General features: G+C 43.2%; 7 protein-coding genes across 7 annotated transcripts; 3 read left to right on the forward strand and 4 right to left on the reverse strand.

Moving 5' to 3' along the window:
• Positions 1-3,973: 3,973 nt before the first annotated feature.
• On the forward strand, positions 3,974-5,407 carry BCR41DRAFT_399195 (hypothetical protein; the record flags this gene model as incomplete). Its single annotated transcript, XM_022029034.1, has 1 exon — positions 3,974-5,407. The coding sequence occupies one exon, from the start codon at positions 3,974-3,976 to the stop codon at positions 5,405-5,407; it is 1,434 nt and encodes a 477-aa protein (XP_021878441.1).
• A 193-nt stretch (positions 5,408-5,600) lies between these two features.
• On the reverse strand, positions 5,601-7,671 carry BCR41DRAFT_359327 (hypothetical protein). Its single transcript, XM_022025197.1, has 3 exons — positions 7,150-7,671; positions 6,358-7,040; positions 5,601-6,234 (listed from the first exon to the last, which is right to left on the reverse strand). The coding sequence occupies exons 1-3, from the start codon at positions 7,601-7,603 to the stop codon at positions 5,632-5,634; spliced, it is 1,740 nt and encodes a 579-aa protein (XP_021878442.1). The 5' UTR covers positions 7,604-7,671; the 3' UTR covers positions 5,601-5,631.
• A 2,653-nt stretch (positions 7,672-10,324) lies between these two features.
• On the forward strand, positions 10,325-11,910 carry BCR41DRAFT_310055 (kinase-like domain-containing protein; the record flags this gene model as incomplete). Its single annotated transcript, XM_022020984.1, has 3 exons — positions 10,325-10,466; positions 10,622-11,116; positions 11,216-11,910. 3 exons carry the CDS (start codon positions 10,325-10,327, stop codon positions 11,908-11,910), a joined length of 1,332 nt encoding a protein of 443 aa, XP_021878443.1.
• Positions 11,911-12,156: 246 nt separating this feature from the next.
• BCR41DRAFT_424481 (hypothetical protein) lies at positions 12,157-15,483 on the reverse strand. Its single transcript, XM_022030438.1, has 2 exons — positions 13,922-15,483; positions 12,157-13,841 (listed from the first exon to the last, which is right to left on the reverse strand). The coding sequence occupies exons 1-2, from the start codon at positions 15,414-15,416 to the stop codon at positions 12,241-12,243; spliced, it is 3,096 nt and encodes a 1,031-aa protein (XP_021878444.1). The 5' UTR covers positions 15,417-15,483; the 3' UTR covers positions 12,157-12,240.
• Positions 15,484-16,466: 983 nt separating this feature from the next.
• BCR41DRAFT_359330 (CYTH-like domain-containing protein) lies at positions 16,467-17,789 on the reverse strand. The gene is made up of 6 exons (XM_022025198.1): positions 17,644-17,789; positions 17,437-17,557; positions 17,250-17,326; positions 17,025-17,154; positions 16,858-16,925; positions 16,467-16,766 (listed from the first exon to the last, which is right to left on the reverse strand). The coding sequence occupies exons 1-6, from the start codon at positions 17,769-17,771 to the stop codon at positions 16,679-16,681; spliced, it is 612 nt and encodes a 203-aa protein (XP_021878445.1). The 5' UTR covers positions 17,772-17,789; the 3' UTR covers positions 16,467-16,678.
• Positions 17,790-18,281: 492 nt separating this feature from the next.
• BCR41DRAFT_359332 (hypothetical protein) lies at positions 18,282-19,301 on the forward strand. Its single transcript, XM_022025199.1, has one exon. The coding sequence runs from the start codon at positions 18,486-18,488 to the stop codon at positions 19,209-19,211; it is 726 nt and encodes a 241-aa protein (XP_021878446.1). The 5' UTR covers positions 18,282-18,485; the 3' UTR covers positions 19,212-19,301.
• BCR41DRAFT_359333 (hypothetical protein) lies at positions 19,302-21,397 on the reverse strand. The gene has a single exon (XM_022025200.1). It carries the CDS (start codon positions 21,235-21,237, stop codon positions 19,426-19,428), a length of 1,812 nt encoding a protein of 603 aa, XP_021878447.1. The 5' UTR covers positions 21,238-21,397; the 3' UTR covers positions 19,302-19,425.
• Positions 21,398-22,013: the final 616 nt, after the last annotated feature.

Below are 22,013 nucleotides of genomic sequence, written 5' to 3' on the forward strand. Positions count from 1 at the left end.
CTTATTAGTATTTAACCCTTCTACATTGTCGCATGGCATGTAACAATTGTAAGTAGGCGTGGAAAGCGACAAAAAAAAAAAAAAAAAAAAAAAAATGCAATATTTTCGTTGAGCATTCGGCATAATAGCCGTAACTTGGTGGACCTGGTGACACGATCTACATGTCCATTTTTCATGTCGTTATCAATCCAGACCATCCAAGGAGGACAACAATTGTAGCCCTCGTGGCTAAATTCAAAAAAAAAAAAAAAAAAAAAAAAAAAGTCTTGCTCCTTCTCTTTTGCTACAATGCCCCTACTACTCCTTGTTGAACTATCTTTAGTTTCTTTGGTATCTTAGAACTGAGGTACGCAATTGTGTGAATGGAGCTGTAATTACAAAAACTGTTTTAGTATCCTATATGAAAAAAATACTAAAGAAGAGCAGGGGAGCTGTATTGTTATTTTATTTTTTTAATAACCTATTGTGCAATTGGATTGTAGAGGGGGAAGGTAAAAAAAGGCATAAGGGGAGAGGACCTAAACTAACATCCCTATTGACGCACTTTATCCTCTGATATTAGAGGGCATTTTCACCCTTGTAGTACCACTACCTCTTCACCCACATCTGCACAATCACTACGACTATCGAGGTGGCTTCCTTTCCTGTTATAGTTGAACCGCCAGCTACACATCCTCCCCCTGCCATACCTCCATTACACGCGTCTACCAGAAGTGCGCAAGCTACTCAAAAGAAGTTCGCCGACTCGACTGCCCATCTGGATGCTACTTTTGATGAGATCGGGACTAATCATGCTTAGCGCCAACAAACCCAAAGGTATACTTCTGTCGAGCGACTTGCATACCAACAGAGGCATCCGCAGGCTCTACAGGTGGCGCTACATATATAGACAGTCCCTCCTTCTTACACAATTCCGTTGCGCAATGAGCCTTCGGAGGAGACATGCACGACCATTGGCCCAGTCTGCAAGGGTGACAAGGATATGCAAATCAATTTTTGACAATACCTCTTCATCGTCCTCTCTTTGGACGAGTCTATGATCAAGCTTGGCCCCATGGCCTTCCAGTACCGTTGACATGCAGAGTCTTATATACCGATATCCATTTGGAGAGACCCATGTTCAATTACGAGTTTTTTTACCTAACAGAATATTTGTATTTGACTAAAGTCTAACCAAAAAAGGAATCGGCACAAGGCACAAGACAGATCTTAGGTGGTGGCAGCTTCTACCATATACAGTTCGGTCTCACTTTTTTGACATGCATGTCAAAAAAAGTGGATTTTATATATTTTCCGTAACGCTTATTTTAAAAAATAAAATGAGTCAGAGAGGGAAGCTTGCATCTAAACGTGCAAGCCAAATTTTGTTGCAACGATATTTTGCTTCTCCTCTCAGCAAACTCGGCCTTCTACTATGCTCTGGCGATCATGTGATATTTTTACATGTAATTTCGGACGATACAAAAATATGGGCCTACCTGTGATGGGTGTTCTGTAATGCATTTTTAGAAGGAATATGATAAGCCAATAGAATCACCTCGTTTTTTTTTTTTAAAAAAAATAGGCGTTACATAAAAATCCACTTTTTTGACATGCATGTACAACAACAAGGATCTTATGCATCACTGGAGCACATAGTCAAAGATATCGATCGTGCATTTGATGCCGAATGGAGCTCCAACAGTCCTTATCCTACCAAGGCATTGCACTGTTTGATCTAATCAACAATTAGGGTTCTCTGTCCTTACAGTATGACCGATCTCTTGCGATGTGATCCACAGGTTCGTTGGCTCCCATGAGCACTTCAAGCTAGGGAGTTGATTTGAATATCGTACCGTAAGGAAATCAGCACTTGCAAAGAGGATTGAAGCGTAAGACCGAGCCATGAACGGACACCGTACACTGAATCAAGAAGTGAATGAAGTGATGGATATGGCTCTTGTAACAGCTGAGGAATTTTTTGCTTGCAGGTCAGCAATGGATGTGCATTGCAACAGGCGCTGTTCAGGACTTTGTTCCAGACCCTGTTAGAATAGTGCCAGTTGACAATCATGGAAAGGATGAGAGTGATTCCTTTTCTGTAACAGTATGCTTTTGACGTCAAATGCAGTTACTGTACCAGTAGCCACACGTACCCGGAGGATCTACCAAGGAAAGGTAACTATAAAGCAATCCACTTGGTGGACGGAACATCAAGTACAGTACATTCTAGACTAGATCGTTTATAGGACACATTGTTTTACATCTGAAATAACAGACATCAAAGGACATTTTATAAATACGTTCAGAACGCAGTGTTAGAGTGAAGTGCAACTGTCAGACTTGTCTGCCTATAGCCCAAAAAAAAAAAAAAAAAAAAAAAAAAACTTGATTAAGATTGAACCCAATCAGATCTGATTAATGTGATGGCTCTCAGGTTTTTTGTGCCCCAGCGGAAAAAAGAAGCTTGAGAACATGTTAACATTGGGATGTAGGATTAATGTTGTCACACGCCACAATACACCATTTGAAAAAATTAGAGTAAACAAAATGAATGCATGTTGCCATTGCTTTGATATTTTGACATGACATGTATTACATGTCACAAAGTAAAACAGTAACGTGCTTCATTTATTTGTGCCATTTGCTAGGAAAGATAAAAATATCCTTTATTGTTGTAAGCATTTTTGCCTTTTAAGAAAAAGTAAAAAAAAGTGGTTTACTAAATCGCTAGGCTCGCTTGACTAAGCCAATAGGCCCTTGGTATAATATGGTTAACTAGTACAACAGTTTAGGTTCGATCATTTTATATGACTACATCAAGTCTTCCTGGATTTCAGTGCTAATGTAAAGTTTAGAAAGTAAAATGTAAAAAGAGGGGAAGACCAAGTCCGAAAATTGTGCAGTTTCTCTTTTACTCTAATTGTTGTAACCTTCTCTTAGGAAAATCAAAGAGCAAAGAAGTGAGAGCACATGCGAACACTCTTACTCATTATATACTTTAGCCCAACGAAGGATACCCAGATTAGAGTCAAAAGCCATTATCACGTTATCTGTTTGTAAAAGGATGAAAGGATGGAAGAACAAAAGAATAGAAGAAAGAGAGGGTCGTTGGTCTTGAACAATTGGTTTCCTGTGACTTTCTACAGATTCCGGGAGCCGACAGTGTGAGTTATTGTATGGTTTTGAGGTCAAATAAGTTCAAAATAATAATAAAAAAAACTTGCTCTTAATAGGATTAGAGTCGGGTCCATTCATTATTACTGTAGCTGCTACTTGTAGCTAATGCATGTTTGTGCACGAAAAAGAAATGTGTTTGCCTCAGCCATTGCTCTCATTCCCTCATGGCCTGACTCTCACGCACGAACAAATGGCGCTAAGCTTCCCAATACTCACCCACCTCTTTGCTTTCTAATCTTCTCTCTTTCTTTTCTACTTTTTCTTCTTTCTTGTTGCATTCTACACCTCCCTCCTTCCTTTCGCACATTTGTCCTTGTCTTTGACGCCCTGACTTTACTGTCGAGGGTAAAAGAAATAGACATTCCTGTCCTTGAATCTTCCCTTTTTCGCTGACAGATACTCAATCACCCCGAACCCGCCTCATCTTCTTCAGCACCCATTATTCACATATACACACTCTCTCTATTCCCTTTTCTCTTACCACTTCCGATATCTCAGCAACGATCCCAACCTTCTTTCAAGAAAAAGAAAAAAAAAAATTCTTCTCCCTCCCCTCCCCATCTCATCCTTTTTTATTTTACTTTATTTTTTTCATTTCTTTCTATTCCAATATCTTGTATCTTTCGTCTCATAAGCGACTCCATTCAGGAACCGTTTGACGCTTTCTCTCTTGCCTCCAGACCCTATCCAATAGAATTCCTTCGTAATCATTTTTCGTTGGATTGCAATAATAAATATTTGTGTTCGATAACAAATAGCATCAATACAATAACAACAACAATAATTTTAAAGAAAGAAATACAACCATTCCAGCATGCGACTGTCAGTGAAGAAAACTACTTCCTTGTTGGTATTATGTACTGCCGTACTTCTCGCCACTTCACCCTCGGTTACGATTGCTCAAGTCACAATCACCACCCCTGGAGGAGGAACGCAGCCAACAACGACCGATAGACCAACGCCCACTACAACAACACAACCCTCGGTGCCTTCGAGAACTTCGACTCCTGCCCAGCCTCCCCCTTCTGTACCAACCCAATCACAAGTGCCTACAACAACCAATCCTATCCGGTCGACCACACCACCAGTATCGCCACCCTCAGCCACGACCCCGAGCACACCGCCTTCGGACCAAACATCATGTATGAGCAGCGATAGCTGTCCCGTCAACCACATTTGTGCGTTGCAGAACGCTACATCAACCACGGGCTACTGCCAGGTGATGTCTCAAGGATTAAGTGTCTGTGTCGCCAACCCTGCAACACCATGTGAGAGCCATAAGGATTGTAACAATCCTGAATACTCGTACTGTGGGCTCGAGGAAACGACTAAAAAAAGGGTTTGTTCGGGTCTGGGTCGCCCAGGAACTGCTTCGGAATGTAAGAGATCCGCAGGAGGTGGGAACACTACGAAAGGTGACGATGGTGACAAGCTATCCAACACTCTCAAATATGCGGGTATTGGTGTTGGATCCGTGGCTCTCTTGGCCATTATGTTTGCATTGGTGAGGTGGCGTCGGAACAAGAGTCGGTCCAAGGCCCCCAACTTCAGCGAGCTGGATTATGGTATGTCACGCCGACGTTCTGAGCCAAGATCAAGCTTGGGTGCAGCAGCAGCTGGGGCTGCTGCCAGTGGAGGGGAACAACCCTATCCATTCTCGAATAGACCGAATGCGCGTACTGCAACAGCTACGGCGGGGCAGGATGGATTTTATGATGATCAATATTACGATGACAGTTACGCAAATATGCATCCGATGGCAGGCATGGCAGGTGGTGCGGTGAAGGGCCAACAAGATCACTACTATGATCAGTCATACGATCCCAACTATGACCAAGCATATGCTCAGCATGGTGGTTACGGTCAACAGAGTTATGATCAGCAGGGTTATGATCAACAGGGTTATGGTCAACAAGGATATGACCAGCAATATGATCAACAGTATTATCAGAATGGTGGATATGACCAGCAAGGTAACTACGGAGGATATTATGACTCGAATGGATATGATGCCTATGCCAAGGATGAAACGTATGGTAACACAGCCCCCGTAAGCAGCAATGCGGGTACCACACCTGCAGTGCCTGCCCAAGCAGTGACACGTAATGGGTCTCGTCAAGGGGCAGCAACACAGGCTACGGGTGATTATTCGGTGGATCGATATGCTGTGGAGCCTTCAGAGCTGGACTTTGGTGGCCATAATAATGGAGCAGCACAACAGCAGGGTGGATATGGTCGCAAGTACTAAGCATCATACATATAATATATAAAAAAAACCCGGCGTTTTTCCCCTCTTTCTCTCTTCTTTTTTTTCTGTTTATGAAGTATTTAATGAATTCGCATATTGTTTTTCTTTTAATAAAAAGTAAAATAAAAAAAGACATAATGAATAATAACCGATGCAAGCAGCGTAGCAGATACAAGGTATAAAAATTGGAATAGGACCATCTTTTTATTTGTTTATTGTTGTTATCATGGGGATGTAGACGTTGCTGAGAGACCAACTGTTGATGCTGCCACCGAGTTGGTTGGATGGGCTCGGATAGCAGCGCGTTGAATAGCCCAGTCAAGGATTCTGGTAGGTGCTGCCCAACCAACAAAGGAGTATGCAGAGCTACCTCGTCCAACAGCTTGAGAGACTGCAGGTCTGATTGCAACCACTGCATTGAAGACCGCTTCACATAATGCGTCAGATGTTGAGGGCTGTTTAGTTCTGAACCATGCCTCTTTTAGTAGCTCGATAGCGAGTTTAAATGAGGATGATAAAGGTGATGATGATAATGACGAAATTCTTTTAAAATATTCTTCTTGCTGTTGTCGTGCATCGGTCTTATGGTTACTGCTGCTGCTGCTGGTATCATCCGGTACACCTGGTTTCAATGAAACGATGTTGATCCCTTGAAAGTCCACTTCGCGCCTTAATGAGTCAACTATCGATCCGATGGCATGATGACTGGCACAAACAGCAGATTGATATGGCAATCCAAGATTTCCAGTAATTGCGGAAGTAATAAATATTAACCGAGGATTACGAAATTTGTCTGAAGAGCCAGAAAGCATTGTTGTATGCTTCAGCTGTAGCGAGTTAACACAAAGAAAATTAATAATGAAAATAATAACAATAGCAAAAAAAAAAAAAAAAAAAAAAAAAAAAAAAGGACGCCCTCAACGAAAGCGACAAAAACTCTCTCATCTTACCAAAGGTAAAAATTGTTGACTGATCAAGATAGTACCAGTGACATTGACATCTAAACAATGGCGCCACACCTTAATATCCAGGGTCTCAATAGGGCCTTGAAGGGACAGATGTGGGTAAATAATCACAGCCGATAACCGGAAAAGAGGCTCACTGTTAGTAGTGATGGATGAACTCTGTACAATTTTTTGCTGCGCATACTCATGGCTTTGTTCCGTATTGGTAGACATAGGAATATCGGCAATAGATGGTGGTGAGGATGTTTCATCTTCTTCAAGAAGCATGAAGGAGGATGAAGTAGAGAGCACAGGTGAAGACATCTCTGCAGCCGTCGTCAATTTGGGCGATGATCCAGGTGATGCACGTCGCCTTGTCGTTGCAGTTGTTGCAGTTGTTGCAGTCGACGCCAATTTAGGCGATGATTCGGGAGATACAGGCCCCATTCGTCTTCCAAGTAAGACTGAATTTCGGTCTTGTAAAAAGAAAGAAACACTATGCACAAAGTTTTCGATATCAGTGACTCCATAAGGGTTCTGAACCACTATAGGATGAATGTCAGATCGATCCCAGCTAAGAACTTTATCTGCCCATGCTTGGTCAGGAACACCCACAAAGACGATGAATCCACGTGCCTCTAGCTCCAGAGCCATTTCGATACTCTCGATTGTGTCCACATTGGTCAGGACTAAACAATAATAAATTAAAAAAGGCAATTATCAGACTGTCGAAAATAAAAACAACAACAATAGCAATAAGTGAGCAATGGAAGAGTGACTAATAAGTGATTTTTTTACCAATGACTTCACGCTTCGATCCATCCGACCCACGTATAACTCTTGTTCTTTTTAGTTGCTGAAGATAAATCTCTCCAGCCTTATAAGCAATGGATCCGCCAACTGCGACAGCGCTAAGAAGGGTTACAGCAAGAACCGTCTTCCTTGGGTTTTTTCGACTCCAGCTCAAGAGTTGAGACAGGGTTGAAGGTGGGGGAGGCGGTGGTTGTAAAGGAAGAGGAGGAAGAGGACGAGTGGATTCTTTGAGGCCAGGTATAGAAGCGATCATGGGCTTTGAATAGGCAACAATAGTTACACCCAAGTCCCCGAGTGCTTTGCCGATGGAGGCCAAAACCCGCAGAGGGACATTACGAAGATCTTCAAGCGATGGTAATGGAGGTGCTAGCGGCGGCACTGGCGGTGAGGACTGTTTGACAGGCTCTGGGCGGGAGAATGTCGAGTTGGATTGACCCATGGCGTGTTATTTATAAAATAAAAGAGAAAAAAAAGAAAAAGTGAACATGAAGAATGGTGGTGTGTCAAAAAAAAAAAAAGAAAAAAGAAAACGTATTACGCAACGACACACGGGGACAACTTTAATGCACTCAAACAGTGCCACGATGTTTTACTTCAACCCTGAAGTGATTGGTTTTAAAGGATGCGTCCAATTGTCAATAGCCATGGCATTGACGGATAAAGGGCATTATAATTCGTTCGATGGATAGTTGGATGGAGAATGGAGCATCTTTAAACTCTTAAACTTCCCCTTCTTCAGAAAGTGAACCAAACATTAGCATTGAACAAAAGCCGTAATAAACTAGATATGCTCCTCTCCAACTTAAATTGCCTTTTAGATCGCCCGATATATATATAATTCTCATGCAGACACACCGACTTTTTTGAATAAAGAAATGGAGGCTGTGCTCTGCCATCGTGTGAAAAATAAATAAATAAAAAAATAATATTTTAAACACACAAAGACTTGCGACAATATGGAACAATTGTCAAGCACGGGGCAACCCAAGAGTCATCTTTACTGCGAGCTAAATAAAAAAAGAAAGTGCGGGTTAGATGTCAATGTTGAGATGATGTTGCTCTAAGTATAAAGAGTGATAGAAAGTAGACCAGGAAGGTCATCTCGAGCCGAGTCCAAATATTTTAAAAATAAAATAGCACACTAAGGGGCCTTGTATTCGGACCCACATGGTTGTTTGTGGCACTCTTTAATGGCCGGGGGGAAGTAGAGCGCTCTCAAATGACAATGTCCCTTTTAGGGACTGTTTGGACTCGACCGGTCCAAAAGGAAAATAGTCTGCCATTTTGCATTCAAAGAACATTCGCTACTTGCCATTTGCTCTCTGTAATAATGCATGCAACTTTATTTACCGATCAACCAACTTTTTCCTTTCTTTCTTTTCTTTCCTCCTTCCTTCTTTTTCAACATCCCTGATTCTTCCAATTCATATCCACTCCATTCCTTCAATCTATTCCCGCATTCGCCTCTTCTTGGCACTCTTGCCTTGACATTTTCTGATTACTTACTCTTGACCTTTTTTTTTTTTTTCCTCTTCTATTTTTATTCTCGTGTATCAGCTCTATACACTCACCCCAACTTTCCAAGATTCGCGCTCAACCAATATCAAACCTCAGTCCGGCCATGGTGCCGTTGACTATTACCATCCCTGCCTCAAAGGCAAATGGTAATTCCATGCCCATAACCATACTCAATAATGTTGATGCCTCAGATACGACTGATTCCGACCATAAAGCTCGTGCCTCTGAACCAAAACATGTAAACAATGATCAGAATAACCTAATCGAGGAAAAGAGTTGGCAGTCCAATAAGGAAAACAGCAATAGCAGCAGTAGTAACAGCAGCACCAGCAAGAGCAACAGCAATAGCGACTCCCTTCAATGCCTTGACGTTGATGATGAATCCATTCAGCACTATACCTTTCACAATTCACATGACTTTACAGTCAAGCCCCTTATCACAGAATCAGAATCTCCTTCGCCCATCCTCCCAACCTGGTTACCAGCCCAACAGAATCCAGACTACCTTGCTCCTTATCATCCATCACTGCACAAAAACATCCATAACTGGTCTCAGGCTCTACTTACTCAGGTTCACCAAAAAAAGGCCCTCGCAGCAGCGAAAGCAGCCGTTGATACCAATCTTTCTGATCAACAGGCTAGCAGTGCCTCTTTCAACGTTTCTCTATCCCACTTCCCTCTTCCTCCTTCTTCTACCCCTGAATCATCAGCTACACCTACGACTCAGAGTTCTGCTAATAATAACAGCACTGCGCCATCGTCATTTAAGGGAATTACGATCTTACCATCTAATATAGAGGATGCAGGTGCTGTCAGCATCAATAAGCATTTTCTATTTCAAACTCACCATCGAGAGCCGCAGCAGGCAAAACAACAAAATCAACAAAATCAACAACAACAGCAACAACAGCAACAACAACAACAGCAGCAGCAGCAACAGCAGCAACAGCAGCAACAGCAACAGCATCATCATCGTCGTCATAGCAATAAACAAAAAAGACAAAAACAGAACAAGGACGATCAGGAACAGAAACAACATCAAAAAAAGCCTCAGCCTCGGCAACGTAACACAAACATCCGCAGGTCTGTCACACGGCCATTTAAGAGTGTAGCTCGCCTCTTTCGACGAATTGCTCGTCTTATAAAAGGAGATGGAGAGGGAAGGCCAAGAAGACATTCTTGTTTATCATCATCCTCACTTTCATCCCTACCTACACCTACCACTTCTCCTACCACAGCCACTCCTACTACAACCACTCCTACCACAACTACTGAAGAGAAACCAATTGAACAAGTCAACTCCTCTTCGGATCCTAGTCCACAGTCGCTATCCTTACCAGAAGAGGACCAAAAAGCCCTCAATAATATCACTCAAGTTCATCAATCAGAAATAGAACAAGAACCAAAGATGATGAAAATAATTGACAAGATCGTTCACCACGTTCAGCATCATCATCATCAACACCATCATCAAGAGCCGACCCCTACAACTCCTGCTGATGCAAATGGAAATGCCGCTAGCACTGCCACCCCTAGCACCCCTATTAAGGAAATTGAAGCCGTCAAGGCTGTTGTCACTACAGCTGTGGCAACAGCTACAACATCCGTCCAAAGAAGGATAGACCGACATCGAGGACCACGGATGCATCCTAAACTACTAGAGCTGTACGAAATCACAGACCATGTGTTGGGTGAAGGCACCTTTGCAGTTGTGAAGGAAATTAAGTTCAGAAGCACTGGTAAATCATATGCACTCAAAACTATCCTCAAGAAAAATGTGAAAGGTAAATTTTAAAAAAAAGTGTGGCGCAATGGAGATTTCATAAGCAATATTATTTATTTTTATCTTTAGGAATATTGCGACAGAGGAAGGAGCGTCTATAAATTTTGCACTAAAACAAACTTTTAACTTTTTTCTTTATTTTATTTTATTAAACAGGCAAAGGCTCAATGCTGAATACCGAAATCGCAATCCTTTCCAAAGTCGATCATCCCAATTGTGTTTCACTTTTAGAGATGTTTGAGACTGAGGATGCAGTATACCTTGTGACAGATCTAGCGGAGGGTGGAGAGCTTTTTGAACAGCTCTTGCAAAAGGGTTATTACACAGAAGCAGATGCTGCCAGATTAGTTCAAGAGATCTTGTTGGGAGTTGAGTATCTACACGGCATGGGGATTGTCCATCGAGACCTCAAGCCCGAAAACCTGTTGTTTTCTGACAAGTCTGAAAATGCGCGATTGATGATCACAGATTTCGGACTGAGTAAGATCTTGACAGATGGGGATGATGTGTTGATGACTGCTTGTGGAACTCCTGGATATGTGGCGCCCGAAGTGTTGGAACAGATTGGACATGGCAAGCCTGTGGACATGTGGAGTGTTGGTATCATTGCTTATACCCTGCTCTGTGGATACACACCGTTCTGGGGAGAAGGTAAAAAAAAAAAAAAAGTGTAATTCTATTTTCATTTATGCTGATGGAGACAAAAAATATTAATTTTTTTTTTTTTTTTTTTTTTTTTCACTTGTGTAGATCAATCAGAATTGTTTGAAAACATTATTGCGGGAGAATACAGCTATGAGGAAGAATACTGGAAAGATATTTCGCCACTCGCAAAAAACTTTATTGATTCACTTTTGGTTCGACCTGCAGAACGACGATCAACTGCCACACAAGCACTGGCCCATCCATGGTTCCGTGCCATGCTCGATCATGATCTGTCTGTACCTTCCTCACCAACAGAGAGTGTCAATCTGTTGCCGAGCGTTAGCAAGAACTTTAATGCAAGAGGAGTGTTCAAGAAGGCTGTCAAGGCTGTGGGGCTTTTGAAGAAGATCCACGGAGCTCAATATCAGAATTTTGTTCAAGCCCGAAGACAACAAGAATTAACAACAGCGGCAGCGATAGCGACAGCAGAAGGAAGTTCGAGTCATGGAAATGCTTCTCCAACAGCTGAAGTACAACAGACTCGGATACAAGAACAAAAATTGAAGCCTGAGGAAGTCATTGTTACTGCAGGAGTCAATGGACCAAACCCGAATGCTAATAATCATGGATTGAGTTTTCATGATGTAGTGGGCGTTGCTGTGTTGGCTAAACATGGTGTGCATGTGGATGTTGCCATTTCAGATGGTCCGGCAAGTCATATCAGAGATAGTGATGATAGCGAAAGGTGTCTTCAATATGCGAGCACTGCTTTGGAAGAGTTGGCTGTGAAAGGTGGATAGTCTTTTCTCTCTTTTTTTTTTTTTTTTTTTTTTTTTTTTTTTGATCCAAAATGTGTATATATGTAGTCATCTTTTTTTTTTTTTTTTTTTTTTTAACCCATTAAATTTAGCATATTCATCTCTCTCGTATAAAAAGAAATGCATTTTATTTTATTTTCTTATCACTCATAAATGCGTCTGAACATTAAAAGAAAAGAATATTTACATTGGCGATTGTGGGTAAAGCAGAAATCATCATCTCCCTAGAATACATACTTGAAGAAATAAATTTACAAAAAAAAAAAAGAAAAGGACCCATTCTTGTTGTTTTGGTTCCTTGTTAGGGGTTTTTCACCTACGGCTGCGCCGACGCCCAGATCCAGCTGTTGCCTCATAAGGTGGACACTCACCCTGGTCGCCCAAATCATAATCAAACTCATCACCGCTGAACGCCAATCCCAAATTGTCTCGGGATAACATCCCCGGGCTATCTATTCCTGCACTCACCAGCAATGCTTCTTCATCCTCCTCCATCAAATCACCTTCTTCTGGTACGACCACCACAATCGGGACCGACAGTCGGATTGTACGCGAATAAACCTTTTCTGCTTTGATTTTGATCACAATCTCATACGATACTTCCAAAAGAGGAGCATTCAAGATGGAATAGCCTGCACTGTGTGGGATTGGAACTAGGATCGTCTTTTGGATCTCACGATCAACTGCCAGACTACAATTGACTAGTGTTTTAGATTTCACCATCTTTTCACGCAGATGTTGGACAATCGGCAACGGTGCTTGCTGCTGCTGGTGTTGTTGTTGCTGTTGCTGTTGCTGCTGTGCAGAGGATGTCAGCGTAGAATGGCTTGATGGTGTAGGTGACGTCATACCAGAGCGGTTCTCAGAGCTATAAACAATGGTTCCTGAGCTGATAGGGGTCCCATTGCTATCACCGCTATTGGAATGACTTGATTCCCATTGACTTGAAATCGATCTCGCCATCTGTGCACTATTGTCCTGTCCCTCACATGCATCGTCTCCTTCTGCTGGGAAGGTTGAACTGTTGGGCGATGCAGGAGGTGAAGGCATAGAGTTTTCTGGATACTGGCTTCGACTACCAGCTCTCCTCCGTCCCAATCGTCGTCTTCCACTGCCCACATTCCCCCCTTCTTCCTCTCCTCCTCCTTCAGGAATATTTCCATTATTGTTCGCAATCGGAGACACAATCTCTTCTGAAGGCTCAATGGGATCTGATTGTGTGAATGCTGAATCCAAGAGGTAACCCTGTCCTGCAATACCCATCGCACGGACCTTTGAAAGGCCAGAACCATAATGTAGGCACTTACAGAGCGTGGTCTCGACACTAACTTGCTTCGCATCTGAATGGTTCACAATATGAATCACGAGCGGGATTATCCTTCCGGGACGATACCCTTGTTTAGGAACCCATGCCCGGGCTTCCATAAACCCTGTGGACCAGACCCAATGTCCAACGTTTGCCCTCACAGCCTCTGTCCCAAATGGGATACTGTACAGAGGCATGTTCATAGGATCGTTCATGGGAATTAGTTTGATGGCCTGAGTTGCAGAAAAAAAGGTAGGTTCGACTAACAATGCTTTGGAATTGCAAGGATCAGGACTTGGAAGGATTTGTTTCATAACCGCTTGAAGTTGGTAGTTGACACTACCAACGGGATCAGAGAATGAGCCCGGTAGGGACATGACTGAGTTGGCAGGGATTCGGATTGAGAAAGGGATCACATAATTGCCAGGTTGCATCAACACTGCTTTAGGCTCTACTGGTTCTGCTGGAGGAGAAGCCGTTGTTACTGATGATGTAGTAGTTGTTGATGTGGTAGTAGTAGTTGTAGTTATTGATGAAGACGATGTCGATGGTGCAGTGGCATAGTCCGTTTGATCATTTTGAGAAGAGTGTCTTCTATCCATATTGACTAAAATTAAAGACAATACAAAAAGTCAGCGTCTGCTTGGCTTTAAATCTTACAAACACACACACACAAAAAGTGATTACCATCGTCTGAGCTATGGGCAGAGTTAGCAATAGATACTGCTGCTACTGTATCGTCAATTTGCTCCGATGTCCTCCTTTCTGAGCTACTATCGACAGTTACTGTGATAGCTTGCTCTGATGAGGTATCGGTCCTGGAAGAATCAGTTGAGGGTCGCTCGCCTCCGGTTGAGCCTACAGCGTTCTCATAATCTGGGGGGTCGTAAGATGGTGCTGCTGGCAAAGAAGGATCGTCTTCCATCATGGCATCGTGGTCATGAAATGTAGTACTAACGTTGACCATGCTCATACTGAATCCACTCCTTCCAAGGATCCCACCAGTATTACTAGTACCACTACCGCCACTACCCCCACCACCATTGACGCTGAATCCAGCTAGCGTTGTGTCCACATTTGCAGAGAAACTCGTTCTCCTGCCACGGGAATTGGCAAGTGAAGGTGATACAGAACGGTGGAGAGACAGTGTTGAAACCGTTTGCGCTGCAGCGCCGGATGCGTAGTATGGTGAAGGATTTGACAAAGTCCTTGACATGAGCCTACTTCTGCATTCAATGGCGCCAGGTCCTCCTTGTGCTGCTAATGTAGCAGTCACAGCTGCAGCAAGAGTATTCTGGATAGGCATGGCTGGGAAGCGAGCCCTGTCCTGTGAAGTACCACCCATCATGCTGCTTCTGCGTGCACGTCCCCTATGGGAATGACCATCCTGAGAAGCAGAAGCAGTACCACTATTAGCTGTTCCTGTTGTGGGTGCGGGCGTCGTATGGCGACGGGTAGTATTTGTTCTCTGGTTTGTGATTGATGCTGTTGCCACAGTCTTGCACTCCTCCAATATCGTGACCGTTTTCATCGAGCCCAGGCGTGTCCCATCCAATGCTGTCACAGTTCCTGTCAAGAGGACTTCAATCGAGTGTACTGGTGTGGCTTTGGGCAGCTCCAAGTGGATCTGTCCTCGAATGGACTCGCCAGGCGCCATTACTGGCGGTGAGAGAACAAGGTTCCCAGTAGAATCCTGTAATGATATGCGCAGTTGTGGTGTTCGAGAAGTCTTATACTTGGGAGGTGGCGGGTGGCTTGTACTGCGCGTGCGCTGCCTCCTGGAAGAAAAGCCCTCAGCTATTGTTGCTGATGAACCATTGTTGTTATTATACATTGAAGATCCACTGTTGTTACTGTTATTGGAGTAATTCCCAGTCGAAGAGACATTGATAGAGGAAGAACTGGCTGCTGGGTTAATGTGGACTGTAGAATTGGAGGAGCGGAAAAACGAGCTTTGTTGATAGAACCCGGAGCCATGTGCTGGGGGTGGAGAGGATCCGAAGAGAGAGGATGAAGCTACTGTGTTGGCAACAGAGGCAGCTGTAAGTGAGAGACGTCGCGTGAAAATGCCGCTGGTTCGTATCCTTGTTGGTGCCGACGGGGCCATGGATGGGGAGGCCGAGCGAAGGTGGATGTCTTGTAGTTGCCCAGTGGCAGGGTAGACTACTCGAGAAGCAGCCATGCTGCTGTTGAAGGAATAAAATAAAGGAAAATAAGACGACTGTCGATGAATAAAAAAGAAAAAAAAAAAAAAAAAAAAAAAAAAACTTTATTATCCGTGTCAAGAGAGTAAGGCAAAGTCGAGGAAGAAGGTATGGTATACACAGACTTCAATGGGAGCTGCAGCAAGTATTTGAGCTGGCCAGATGGTAAATAGTTTTATTGAACAATAAAAGCTCAAGGAAGTGAAGCAACGTACAAGTTGAGGGATCATAAAGGGATAAGAAAAAAGGAAAGAGAGAGAGATAGACCAGAAAGCCAAAGGAAAAGCAAAAAAAAAAAAAAAAAAAAAAAAAAAAAAGGGGCAGAGTCATTGTCCACGATGCCTTGTTCTGTTATTTGTGCGGGTGTCTGGATTTGTGTTGGTGATGTCGTGCATGCATGTGGGCATTGACCCTGTTTGGAAGAGCCAAAAAAAGAGCAGACTTACATTAGCCTGACACAACACCGTTCTGTATGTATTGAGTGAATATCTTGCACAAGACACGTCTTGAGGTTGACAAACATGAAGATGATATAGAAGGATTGCGACATGAACTTTCAGCTTCCTTTGAAGTCCCTATAGTGTAAGCCATGTGCTTCACGGATACACATGCTTGATACATATGGAGGAGCTCATCAGGCAGATCATGGATTACGGAAAAAAAGAAGACAATACACTTGCTCTTTTTGTAGGTCCTATTTCCTTGGCTTTTTGCTTTAAGTACAGCTGCACGTGTAAGGCTAACCTTGTGTTCAGAGGAAAACAAACATACTGAATAGACCATCGGCTCAAAGTGGGACAGAAAAGCAATAAAAATATACATCGGGGAGTTTTCCTCTTCTGCATCAATGTTGTAAAGATTGACTACTGTAAAAAAAAAAAAGTTTGACAAAGGGGACAAAGGGGGTAAAGAAAAAGAAAAAAAAAAAATAGGAGAAGCCCATAGTAAAGTTTTGCAAGTCAATAAATAGAGATAGGAGGTCAGGATGTCATTTTTCAGGCACAGGCACAAACATCACATTTCTAACGGGGATAGGTCACACGGACACACAAACACGACTTTATTAGTCAATTATACAAGGGGTGCAGTAGAATCTGTTCCCTCGCATCTAAATAACCTAATAACATGGAAACACATAGGAGAGCTTGTTTGCAAATAAAAAAAGCTTTTATACTCTTAGCCTTGAGTCTTGATGAGGGTTGCTTTGATGTTGAGGCTGCGCCCAATCATAGGTCAGCATCTAGAGCAATGTCCCATAGAACATATTCTCAAATTTATTTCGCTGGCTATAGCCATAGGAGATCCCGTGCTCGTCGAGAAGCGATGTCCTAATAAGTAAAGCCTTATCAATAAGCACAGTAATTGGCTAAGCACGTCATACGAATAAGGATAAAAAAGAAAGAAAGAAGAAAGCTTTACATGGACTCTTTTGCTTTCTCTGGTTCTGTTGATTCGATTTCAACCTCGTATGCAGTCCCATGTGGATACTATCAAGAGCAGAGGATTTTGAGTATTGGAATTGACTGACCGATCGTGAGGATGCTAACCAAATAATCAGGCTGTTGAGGCCGTGTTTTTATCATTACCGTTGTTCGATCCACTTCGACCAAGTATTCCCGCCATTGGAACTTGTGGCGTATGTTCTTAAAGCGACCCATATGTGAGTATCCATCTGGGCATGGCACCCGTTCAACGATTTTTTGAAGTAAGCGATGACTATTGGGAAGAATAGGTTATGATCAGAGAGGGGCCATTCACGGTAACTGATGTTTTGCGAAGATAAACTAAAAGGGGCCAGCGAGTGTACTTACGATTTTGCCGCCTCTGGGATCAGATTGGGATTATCTATGATCTGTCTCGCGATAGCGATATCAATTGGTTCTTCTTCCTAGCAATCAAACAAAATAAAAGTAAATAACGCGCAAAGGGGATGGAATAGCCCCTCAACTCCGCAACACCATGGTTGCTATAATGCTGCAGTCTTTTTCAATTGCTTGCCTCTTCGACAGTTGCAATGCCGTTTACAAGAACTGCATTTCCTTTCAGAGCAACAACTGCAACAGGGACCTTGTCGGACTTTTGAATAATTCTGATACGAAAGACAAGTCGGCTCTTGATCCTACAGGAAGAGGAATTAAGCTATTAGAATTTCATCTTTCCCATGACCAGTATGCCAAAGTAATATATTGCTCGTTAAAGACATACAGTTCTTTGTGAACTCCATCAAAGAAGACATTGTTCTGGTCCTCTGAAGCTATAGGACTACCAAGTGTCTTTTCTAACATACAAGTGGCATCTTCTGAGGGCAATCTGATTTTGATCTCAATTTCCATGATGATTCAACAAAAATGAGGAAGAAAAATAGCCTTGGGTCCCTGAAATCCCTTGTCCCAAAAAACTACAGCAGTCACTGAGCCAATGCCAGTGTTGGCAAGTCGTGATGAATGAATTATATATTTATCTGGTCGACCTCAGGCATATTCAAGATAATCAAGGACCATCCCAACTCAATTACCGAACTGTTGGTCAAAGCAAGGCCTCTATGTAAAGATTCGGTCACTAACATTTTTTCCGCCATTACGCTTTGGTCGTGTACATGACCAAAAAAAAAAGGTTAAAAGATGACATCCCATGCAGAACACACATCTTGCTCCTTGTTCTCGTGTAATGTCATGATCAATCACAATTGTCATCTTTCAATTCAACAAATAAGCTCAAACAAACAACAACAACAATACCAATAGCAACAGCAGCAACAGTAACAGGAACAAAAACCAGAAACCAACACTCAACCGATCGCTAGAGCCAACAAACATTTATTATTATCTTTTTTTTTTTTTATAAATACTCTCTTCTCCACACTTCGTTGCTTCTCTTTTCTCCTCCTCCCGCCCTTTTAATCCTCTTTTCCGTTTTCGTACTTTACTCTCTCTCCTGACATCATCACTTCCTGCATGAGATACGGTTCTTTACACCCAGCTCTCCTCTCTCATTTTTTTCTCCACTCCTTGTACAACCAATCAATTTAAATAAGCTCTTACTCTTCAATGGCCGGTCGAAAACCACCAACGGATGGATTGACCACAAGGCATGTCATTTACCTTGTCGTCATGCACATGATTGGTGCAATGATTCTAGATGGCGGCATTAATTTTGGACTTGCCACTGCAATGTACAAGAATGGTAGCAAAGCTGTCAAACTCTGGCCTTTGCCACAGACCTTGGCAGGGGATGCTGCTGTTACCATCATTATCCAACAAGCTCTTACTTGGATTTTAGACAGACGTGCTGTCGGTGGAGACCTCAAGAAAGGTTTGGTGGCGCCTTTGAAGATGCCCAAGAACGCTCATCCGATCATCCGTTGGTTTGTGGGTCTGGAACATATTAGTGCTGATGTGCCCAAGAACACTCTGGCTAACAAAGTCGCTCATTTATTTCGTTTCCATGGCCCCCGCATTGCCGTCTTGATCCTGGCAACATTTATTTTGTATTGGCCTATTACGATCGGCATCCTGTCAGGTCTGAAGATCCATGGTGTGGGCAAGGATTACAGCGGCCTAGGGGGTGACTTTAACCTTTGGCCACTTCCAGAGATCTTCAAGGGTGTATACGGCTTCGCAGTAGGCTTGACAACGCCCTTTGTCAGCTACATTGCACTCATCTATGAAGGAGAGACAGTGACTGAGGAGACAAACTCAGATCTGACAGAACTGTCAACGAGCGCAGGGAAGGACATTGAACTACAAGAGACGGCCGCTTCGAATGGTGTATAAATATTGCTCTCAGATTTTATAAATAGTCCCTTTTCACTGTATTAAGTATAATTTAAAAAGAAGGCGGCATTTCGAGAAGTGTTTAATGAGTTCTCATTTGGCTTGTATAAATTTATTGTTAATTTACAGAAGAAGCAAACAGCCCGAGATGAAAGTAGAATTCAGTTCAACGCATTGCCCTTGTCATGTCATGTCATGTCATGTCTTCTCTCTCTTATGAACACAAAACAAGCTTGTGGATAAGCTCGGCGGACAAACTATCGACGGGGGTTTCTGTAGTAAAATGTAGATGATCTTGCGTGATGTTCTTAAAGGGTACTGTGATTTCAAATGTTGATAAACGATCGATCATGCCGTGTCCTCCCACTTGAGCATTGATATTGTCAATCATGCCATCCACAAGCTTGTTCCAATACAAAATTCGATGATTGGTCTTCCAGCCCGCAATGTCTCTTTGGTCGGCTGCTGTGTTATCTGTCCAAGCAGGCAGACCCATCCAGATGACCTTAAGACTGCTCATCTTGTCCTGTGGGGCACCAGCTTTAACTGCTTGTCTCATTTTTCGGAGTTCGACCAGGCCATCCAAAATGGCCTTGATTCGTTCTATAAACTGCGCTGTAGTCCAATGCCCAGCAAATGAACCAAATCCAACAACGACTGTGTCCATTTCATTCAGTACAGCTAGGTCAGGCACATTCACCTTGTCATCCTCTTGTCCATTAGCACTATATCGGATCCGAGCCAAGGTTTCATTAAGCGAAGGATCAAAGTCACTCCTTGCGACAATGTTGCCGATTTTCAACACGTGGCTCTTGCGGTCTTGGATAGGAGCATCCAGCTTGCCAGATCGTCCTTGGAGCCTCTGCATTAGTCCACTGAATAAGACCCTGACATGAGAATCACCAACGAAATAGATGGATCGTTTCAATTGCAAACATTTAGCTGCTTCTTCCTTCTCTGCCTTGACTTCTTCGCTGTCTGACTCGTCCACAGGCTCAAATGCTGTCTGAGCAGGATAGAATCGGCATCGTGGTCGGGCAGGGATCCATTCATATGGGTGACTCACAGCCTGCCATAGCGATTCAATTGGCAATCTGGCACTGTAGATTCCGTACTGTCGTGATTGTGTGCTTGGGGTATTTGAGCAAATATCCTGTGTCCCTCCCAAACCTTCTGCTTCATCAATGGCCACCCAAGCAACGCAATGTGAACAAACATTAAATTGATAGAATCGCTGACTCTGTCGAGTTTCTTCTGCAATCAAGTCCGTATTCAAGTATTCTGGTGTCCATTGGCTCGACATGTTCTCGTTCAATGCGTCATATCCTTGGTAGGTATGCAAAATCTTTTGGACCCAGAATCGTCCAGGTCGACTAATAAGATATGGAATTGCATATGTGCAACCTCCTAGAGGCTGCTGTTGCAACAGCGAGATCCGCTCAGGTCCAATAAGGACGATACGGAAGGTATCTGGGCCCAAATATCTGGATGTATATAAATTTGTGGTGGGGTCCTTTGCTAAAACTGTGTTGGGCTTAGGTTGGCACGCCTCGGTCTCAAGTAAAGTGTCCCCGATTCTCGCCTGTAATCGTTGAATTCGAAAGTATCCTCCAGGGTAACACTGAGCGGATGTAGGTTGCTCCTTCTCATCCTCCCTGGCCTCGTCCTCTTCCTGGATTATAGTAGTGCTCCCAGGGACAGTGCAATGTTGTACACTCCATCCTGGGATGGTCTTGAGTGATCGACACTCTGTCCATTGTCTGATAGGGCTCTTTGTAAAATCCGGTTGTGTAGCTGAATTGAAGGGTCGGTCCAGCAACATGCAGGCACGGTCCGTTTCTGCAGGATCGAGCGGATAATCTCGGGTGATGGTGTTAAGTGGTGACTGAGCGGTCTCAGCACTATAACTACTTGACCAACCGAAATAGTAAAACAGCCGAGCAGATCCAAGAACGCCGATAACGGCTATGATGCCGTACTTGAGTCGTTTCTGATGACTTGTTTTTGTTGCGACTATTTCCGACATGGAGAGGGGAGGGAAGCTGCTTCTGTGAATGGAGATGACAAGAGTGATGAAGTGAAGCGGGAGACAGCTGTGGACCACTCAAGAAGCCTGTAGCAGTAAAGCTAATTTTAATGGTGCACTCGCCCGACGCAGCCCATGCGTTCAATACGTCTTCCTTATTGTGCTGCCTGTGTTATCGTAAAACTAATCCATGTTGCTGGTCAGAATGAATGACCAAAAACCAAATAATGAGACTTGAGCACATTGCATTGATTGAACATCAGACCTGAGGCAAAGCATGGATTGGTACCTCTATTTTCTCTACCTTTGCTTCAGGTTTCTCTCGACATCCGTGTTGTCTTGCCAATAAGAACTCTTGATTCTATCATCTGTCTTTCACCAGCACTCTTTGCTTCTCTGCTTCTCTGCTTCCCTGCATCAACCCTTTCCACGTTAGTCACTGCCTTTTGTGTCCTTCAACAAAAGTCCCTCTCCTTGAACACTGAACGCCTCCTCTGCAGGATCTCACATGTCTCACACCAATTTCTTCTAACTCTCTAATCTTAGGATTTGTATCACTCGAATTGTATCTTTGAAGGATCTTTATAACCATGAAATGTGTGCATGGGTCCCAATGGGAATAAGGATGTTGATGCGACTCCCTACGCCGGAGTTCTGTCGGTAAAGGTCCGTTTAAACCGCGATTCCCATGTGGTGTGCCCTGTGCCCTAGATCTTCCTTGGCTGAGAGTTGGAAGCTCGTCAAAGCTCTCTTGTAGTCCGCGTGCTTGTCACATC

Source organism: Lobosporangium transversale (assembly GCF_002105155.1).
Source record: "Lobosporangium transversale strain NRRL 3116 chromosome Unknown BCR41scaffold_37, whole genome shotgun sequence".
NCBI classification, from domain to species: Eukaryota; Fungi; Mortierellomycota; class Mortierellomycetes; order Mortierellales; family Mortierellaceae; genus Lobosporangium; species Lobosporangium transversale.

Coding starts and splice junctions, on each gene's coding strand:
- BCR41DRAFT_424481 (XM_022030438.1), bottom strand. CDS start 15,416: ATGGCTGCTTCTCGAGTAGTCTACCCTGCCACTGGGCAACTACAAGAC. Junction 13,842..13,921: donor TGCCCATAGCTCAGACGATG/GTAATCACTTTT, acceptor CTTTAATTTTAG/TCAATATGGATAGAAGACAC.
- BCR41DRAFT_359332 (XM_022025199.1), top strand. CDS start 18,486: ATGGCCGGTCGAAAACCACCAACGGATGGATTGACCACAAGGCATGTC.
- BCR41DRAFT_359333 (XM_022025200.1), bottom strand. CDS start 21,237: ATGTCGGAAATAGTCGCAACAAAAACAAGTCATCAGAAACGACTCAAG.
- BCR41DRAFT_359330 (XM_022025198.1), bottom strand. CDS start 17,771: ATGGAAATTGAGATCAAAATCAGATTGCCCTCAGAAGATGCCACTTGT. Junction 17,558..17,643: donor GATGGAGTTCACAAAGAACT/GTATGTCTTTAA, acceptor CTCTTCCTGTAG/GATCAAGAGCCGACTTGTCT. Junction 16,767..16,857: donor GAGAAAGCAAAAGAGTCCAT/GTAAAGCTTTCT, acceptor TTTACTTATTAG/GACATCGCTTCTCGACGAGC.
- BCR41DRAFT_359327 (XM_022025197.1), bottom strand. CDS start 7,603: ATGGGTCAATCCAACTCGACATTCTCCCGCCCAGAGCCTGTCAAACAG. Junction 7,041..7,149: donor ATCGAAGCGTGAAGTCATTG/GTAAAAAAATCA, acceptor ATTATTGTTTAG/TCCTGACCAATGTGGACACA. Junction 6,235..6,357: donor GTCAACAATTTTTACCTTTG/GTAAGATGAGAG, acceptor AACTCGCTACAG/CTGAAGCATACAACAATGCT.